At 40.8% G+C, this 7,033-nt stretch overlaps 1 protein-coding gene across 1 annotated transcript; it reads right to left on the bottom strand.

Annotated features, from left to right (window-relative positions):
* Nucleotides 1-1,147: 1,147 nt before the first annotated feature.
* Nucleotides 1,148-6,820, bottom strand: LOC125507736 (putative hydrolase C777.06c). Its single transcript, XM_048672226.1, has 10 exons — nucleotides 6,491-6,820; nucleotides 4,807-4,942; nucleotides 4,513-4,640; nucleotides 4,123-4,270; nucleotides 3,942-4,047; nucleotides 3,388-3,446; nucleotides 2,323-2,358; nucleotides 2,110-2,219; nucleotides 1,828-1,895; nucleotides 1,148-1,620 (listed from the first exon to the last, which is right to left on the bottom strand). Exons 1-9 carry the CDS (start codon nucleotides 6,715-6,717, stop codon nucleotides 1,838-1,840), a joined length of 1,008 nt encoding a protein of 335 aa, XP_048528183.1. The 5' UTR covers nucleotides 6,718-6,820; the 3' UTR covers nucleotides 1,148-1,620; nucleotides 1,828-1,837.
* Nucleotides 6,821-7,033: the final 213 nt, after the last annotated feature.

Genomic DNA, 7,033 nt, shown 5'->3' with positions numbered 1-7,033 from the left:
GCGATACATACACATATTGTTTGCGTCGTTGTTTATGGAAATGGGCTTCCACCAGAATTCCCATGCAAAGGCGAACCCTCCCCCAAATGGTAATGAGAAAAGGACGAAAGTACTCCCTCCGTTTCCTAAATATTTGTCTTTTAGAGATTTTAAATGGACTACCATATACGGATGTATATAGACATATTTTAGAGTGTAGATTCATCATTTTGCTTCATATGTAGTCATTTGTTGGAATATCTAAAAAGATAAATATTTAGGAACGGAGGGAATATCAAGGATTGACTGTAGCTTCAAGAAATGCTCCAATAGACGTATGGAAAATGGTCATCTGTCTTCCTCTTCATCACAATGATGCGGCCTCTGCTGCCGGCCTAAGGTTTGTGAGCTTTTTTTTTCAAGATTATGATCTTGGATTTATGGATCTTTCAGCGGCGATGACTTTGAGGTTTCTTCTCCACGGCGATGGTACGACAGTAGCGCGTCCTTGATGACTTCCCATGCGCGGTAAAAAAACGACCGGCTAGCTCAAGCGATGGGGAGCGCCATCTCTCTGTGTCGTTGGTTTGATTAAAAGTTTTGGAGCATTTTTGAAAGAAAAGAAAAATGCTCAATTACTTATATACAGGCCGTCGTGTTAGAGATTGAACTGCCTCGTTTGAATTCTCTGTTTCAAATGACATCCACGGTCGGTTTCGAAGAGGCGGAGTTGCTCGAGAAAAAGGAAATCCAGATGGAAAGAGGCAGTATGGTATGCCCTTGGGATCAGGCACAGATTAAACGGCCAACTGACCGAACAACCACAAAATCAACTCTCGAAGATTTGATGTTGCAGCTGATGTGGTTAAGGATAACCGGGAACATAGATGCCCCATTTGGGACAAAGGGGGGAACACAATTTTTTTCAAGAAACGATTATTATATAAAACATCATTTTTTTCTTTTTGAGAAAAGACACCAAAAAGTCATCTTATATCTGATACGCAATTAACAAGTAAAATGGTACAGTAGTAAGTACTCTCTCCGTAAAGAAATATAAGAGTGTTTAGATAACACTCTTATAGTATTTCTTTTTTTTGGGGGGGGGGGGGGGGGGGGGGGAGTACAATGAAAATATAGCAGGAGACAAAACTACCAGAAAAAAACATACCACATCAAAACCCATATTGGTCGTCTTCTTCCTTAGATTAATTGAATTTCAGAGGGAACCAAACATGAGGTCTTGCCTCATGTTTTTTTTTTCCTTTCTTTGTGTCTCACAAGTCCACCTATGGTCTTGGTTCCTACAAGAAACCAAGATACATTCTATGGTTTTCTATTTTCCTGCGTTCTAAACTTTGATGAGTCGAGTGTTCGTTGTACCGTCTGCACCAAGATGCGTCCGGTGTAGGAAGCCTCTAGATAATGAGAACATTCAAACGTGGGACTACCCAAATAAAATCGAAACAGAATCTGCGAGGTATTTCTTGCTTGTTATTCATTTTGAATCCGGTTTGTAAATGATTCAATCATTTTGAATGCACGAAAATTTGATGTCTCCTCCATTTTCTTCTCGATAGGGGCTGGATTGTAACAGCAACTGCAAACTGGGTGGTACAGGCCGCTGCTTCGACGATGGTCCTGAATTAAAATGTCAAGGAAAATCATGAGGGTGAAGTGGAGCAAAAAGCAGTAACATGATTGTGCAGGTACATTAAGCACAAAAGAAGCGAGTCCCACAAGTGGGTAATAATGAACAGGCAATATGTTTGATCCCTATAGACTTGTATTCCTCGAAGTGTCAATAAACATCTCAAGAAAGTGTTGAGTAAACATGTAGAATTGTACCTCAACACGTTTACAGATCAATGTAGACACGCAAGCCATCGCGAGCTAACTGCACATCAATCCCCTCTCTGCATGCAGAGTACAGTCCATGAGCATGCATGCACTTTAGGAACTTACAGTTACAGCAGAGTGAAATGAGTAGTGACTATTTTAAGACAGCATCGCTTGTAACATTCACGAAAGTGTGCAAGTACAGTTGTGTGGTTCATGCCGCCTTATTTGGGGCATGACCGTATGAGCTTGTGGATGTAATAGCTGAAACAATCCTGCGAGAAGGCCTACCTTCTGGACCATTCTTCCAGTGTCTGGTTGTCCTTGTGATGGTCCATCTCATGAGTCAACCCAATGAGCAATGCCTTCTTGGGGAATATCCTCTTAATAGCATCCAGTGTCTGCATGGTACAATATTAGCCAAAAAGGGAGAGCAAGAAATTTGACAAGAAAAAATAGGAGGAGAACGTTCAAATTCCTTGAGTTGTGCAAGAGGAAACTAACCTGATCCCAACAAAGATGCACGTTATGAGAACCAGTCTGTTCACACATAGAGAAGAATGTCAGAGCCCAACACAAGTATATATGTCACTCATCAGAATGAAACAACCAAACATGGCTAAGTAATGTAATATTACATGCTCTCAAGCAACCTCTGGTTTTATCAAATTGCTGTCAATTAATCAAACAGAGAAGGATTGCTTCCAACAGTGACTGAAGATTACGAATCACATGGAGAATCAGCCGTATATTTTTACTTATCATATAAAAAGCAGCATCACAGTATGTGCAAGTCTTGGCATTTGCATCTTTTGAGTACGTGCCTTTGGAAACATTTAGAATATAAACTCTTTCTGTAAACAAGGGTGCACACCCCTATGGGCATTAGAACATATTTGTGATTTTTAATATACAAACAGTATCAGCATGTTGCACATTCAGCGCCCTACTTCGAACAATTTGACTACATCTTTGCAACATCTCAAACACAGTTATGTAGCCCATGAAGAAATAGGTCTCACCCAATACAGTCAGAGAACCGAGATTTCCTGCGTATATTTGTTAATTCAAGCATCAGGAAAAAGGCATGGTAGTTTACGGTGTTAGATCCTTGATATATAGTATATACTCCCTCCGTCCCATGATACAAGAGCGTTTTTGACACTACACTAATGTAAAAAACGCTCTTATATTATGAGACGGACGGAGTATATGTTATCATGTATGGTCCCCTCAATATTCTGATATGTATTTGTCCTTGCTGTTTTTGGGCCAGCAAACTTTTGGCTACTGGTATTTTTGGGCTGGTGGTACATGGGCATTGATATACTTGCGTTATTAGTCAGCCTCCCTAGTAAGATGGGATTTAATAAAAGTTCCCTTGTTTTACAGAAAAGAAAGGTCAAATGTGTAACGAGCAAAGCCAGTTAAATTGAAGGAATTGGTTAACAAACTCAGCAGTCAAGAATGAGAAATAAGATAGAACATATCACTTGCCCAGAACCAAATTATATAAGCAACCCAAAGGAAAAAATACGTGTATATAACTGAGGAACTCAAGAAACTAACCCTGTATAGGCAGTCCAAGATGAGCAAATCTAGCTGCCCCCCTCCAGACATTGAAATTGCTGAAAAGCATGTGTACATGAACACCTTAATGAAGGTTTCTAGATAGTGAAAACAAGCAAGAGAGGGCACAAATGGATCTACCAGATAACAGCTTTCATCAAAGAAAATAATGCCTCCCTAACAGAGGAAGGACAGAATAGCATAGAAAGAGCTCACAATTCATTCATGCCAAGCTTATGGATAAATATTTAATTCAAAAACTCTATGCTCAAGTATACAGGTCCATAAATCAAGATTGCACTATAATTTCTGCTGCAGGGTACTTGTGTGTTATGGCGAACACCACACAGAGAGAATTTACTGATCACTCTAAAAAGGTTCGTTGTAGTGGATTTCATTTCAAAAATATATATTAACTGAATAGTGTGATATGTTTTCATGTTGTGATAAAAATTTGTTCTAAAATGCAAACAATCAGCACATGCGCTGTGAAACACAGAGCTAATTATAAAATACAGTTGATCGAGTAGCATTAGGAGGGGAAGAAGGTTTACCATCTTCTGTGCTAGGAGGAAACCGTGAAACATCGGATATATAAGCAACTTTAGATTTTCTTCCGAAAAGGAAACCCAGACAAATGTAGTCCTCTCCATGGATCACCTGAGAGATATACAAAACTAAGAGACAGGGACGAAGCAAGAAAACACAAAGTTGATAGAAAAATGCACTTCTTACCGGCAAGGGAACAAACTGTAGGCCTGAGGCAGTAAACGGTTTCTGAAGATCACTCTCAATTATTCTCCAGTCAAGTTGAGCAACCCGCCTGACCTCCTCCCCTTCCTTTAGTTTCTTTTTGACCAAGTATGGAAACTTTTGGGAAATGCTGTTTCAAACTAAGCATGTGAGTTTGATAGTACAAATTCTCACTTAAGACCCTACTAGATAGTACAAATCAAGGTAAATGGTATAAAGAGTACACAGAGCTAAATAGTTAATGTAGCATAAATCATAAAGTAGTATATTATGGCATGTCAGAACTAAAAGAGTACATGACATGTACCACTGATAAGGCTCTCTTACAATAGACTAACATGAAAGTCTAAAATGTCAGCAAGAACTAAGTACCTGTCCATGGCATATTGGGAGAGATAAATAGGGGTTGGATCAATATCATTTGTAGGACTAAATGGCTGTACAACCCGAATATCATCAAGTCCCAAGATCGCATCTGCGTGCTCATGAGTCAGAATAATCTGTAATAAATAAATTATAATAAATTAAAGGTGTCAAATGTCAATGCATACACAACCATGGCAGTTTTTTGTTTACTATTGCAGATATCTAACTGTTGGCACTTTGGTCATCCAATAAACCATATCAGATAAGCTAAATGAAACAAGAACACAATCAAGAACTCACAGAATCAACACAGGGGATTTTGTGGCAAACAAACCACCGCAGAACTTGTTCTCGGAATGTCTTCCCAACATCAATTATAATATACTTGTGTGCACCTTCATCTTGGCAATAATCAATCAGAAGAGAAGTATTACACCTGCACAAAACCAAGTGACAATGTAGTCCCAGAAAATGCATACATAAGCATGATTATAGCTACTCCCTCATTCCATCTATATAGGGCCTAATGCGTTTTTTAAGACAACATTTGACTATTGATAAGATTAATAATACATAAGATGTACAATGTGAAAATTATATCATTGGAATCTCCTATCACATACGAATTTGATGGTATGCTTTGTGTAACTTGCATGTCATATATTATTGCTCTAACATTTAGTCAAAGTTGGCCTCGAAAAACGCATTAGGCCCTATATAGATGGAAGGAGGGAGTACAAACTATCACGGGTGCATTAATACTTGGAAATATTTGGAAAGAAGTGTGCCAAGCAATTATATATTAAAGCAGCTACATTCATCTCGAAAGGCGAAAGAAAGAAGTTGAAATCGACTTGGCTCCAAATATACAGAAATAACTTTGGTAGCATCCTGCCTAGATCAACCAGGACAATATATCTAGTCACAGAGAAGGTTTTGAACAAGAACATCAAATTGCATATATGAGCAATTGAGCATGTAGCATGCTAGCTTATAATCCTATCAAAGTGGCTCATCTCCCAAAAAACATTTTAAACTAAAGGTTGTTGCATGAGATAGGTAGCCTTCAATATGCAGTACAAAGTTCTTCAAGATATCATCAAACCAAACAGACCAATCACTGATCCTATTTCCATGACATCGCGAAGCAGCATGTAGAACTTGTGTCCCTCATTCTAGGTGCTAAACATATCTTTTTTTTTATCTCATCAATAGATGATGTTACCATGTAAGTTGATTTTTTATAAGTTACTAATTTCCCAGCATTAAATACAGCATTGATCTAGTACCGTGCAACCAAATTTCATGTATTCCCTGTGCCTGTATGAAAGAAAAGGCTATACTCACTACTAGCTTTGAATGAAACACACAATACCAGGTAAATAACTCCATGTTGGCATGCAAAGTCTTAAACCTGAATCCACTTGTTCATAAATCCAACATATATTTCCCCTCGGCTAGCTCAAGTGTTATTGGAACACAACAGGGCAATACTTCAGTCTCAGTCCCATTCAAACTGAAAACAGTTCAGAGCATTACCATGTAGTATAGTGTCCAGCACATCCCAACATTTTTCCTCAATCACATGATAACAGTTACTGCTAAAATGCTCCTATGCCTCAAAATTGACACTACATACCACGAGAATGCACCGCTTATAGCCTTATAGGGAACAACATCACGCAGAGCAGAGGTGTCCGGTTCTGAATCTGAAGCACGGAACAACAGCTTCCTACTGATGGCGCCAAACTAGCAGACGTTCCAGATCCAGGCAACAACCACCCTACTCGCCCGGAGAAATGCATGATTGATTGACCATGTACGCGATTCACAGAAACGACCCAACCTAAAGCCCGCCTTAGGATCCGCGCCATCGGCGAGAAACCACTGATAACCCCACGTCGCCGCACGGCAACAGAGCACCCCGATACCGACGACGTGCAGAGGTGGGGAGGGGGAAAGGGGAGGGGGAGGGAGACGATACCTGTAGTTGGGGTTTAGCTCCGGGGGCACGGAGAGGGACTGGGAGCAGACGGCGCAGGGCGGGTCGGAGGGCTGAATCAGGCACCGCGCGTTGGGGACGGCGCTGGAGCAGCCCGTGCCCAGAAATACCAGCGAGGACGAGGACGAGGACGAGGACTGCGGTGGGGGCGGAGGACTATCGTCGCCGGCGGCGGAGGGGTGGCCGTTGGGGACGGCGGCGGTGGCCATTAGTCTGGCTTAGCCGGAGCGGGACCCCGACCGGCGGCGAGACGAAAGGTGTATGGACGAAAGGGAACGAGGTGCGACGAGTTGCTTTGGACGCTAGTGAGTGATTTTGCACAAAAGCACCTGTAAAGTGATGGTTTAACGCCGATAGAAAAGATTTTGTGGGGTGGGGGAGGGGGTTTGGGTTGACATCAAATTTTGGCTTTGCCATTGTTTCGGGCAAAGCCAACAATTTAGTTACCAAATTATTATGTCAGCCTCTTAAAATGTTAGAAAAATTCTGGCAAATTTTAAACACTCGCATGTTGAAATGTTGGCG

The sequence above is a fragment of the Triticum urartu genome, chromosome 5 (assembly GCF_003073215.2).
Source record: "Triticum urartu cultivar G1812 chromosome 5, Tu2.1, whole genome shotgun sequence".
Classification (NCBI taxonomy): Eukaryota; Viridiplantae; Streptophyta; class Magnoliopsida; order Poales; family Poaceae; genus Triticum; species Triticum urartu.
The sequence above is the reverse complement of the archived record's forward strand: the minus strand, read 5'-3'. Positions and strand labels throughout refer to the sequence as shown.

Bases quoted from the DNA above. Each gene is read 5' to 3' on its own strand.
- LOC125507736 (XM_048672226.1), bottom strand. From the start codon at position 6,717: ATGGCCACCGCCGCCGTCCCCAACGGCCACCCCTCCGCCGCCGGCGAC. The intron at 4,641-4,806 runs GTGAGTTCTTGA...TATTTATTACAG, and splicing joins AAATCCCCTGTGTTGATTCT to ATTATTCTGACTCATGAGCA. The intron at 2,220-2,322 runs GTTAGTTTCCTC...TGTACCATGCAG, and splicing joins TGCATCTTTGTTGGGATCAG to ACACTGGATGCTATTAAGAG.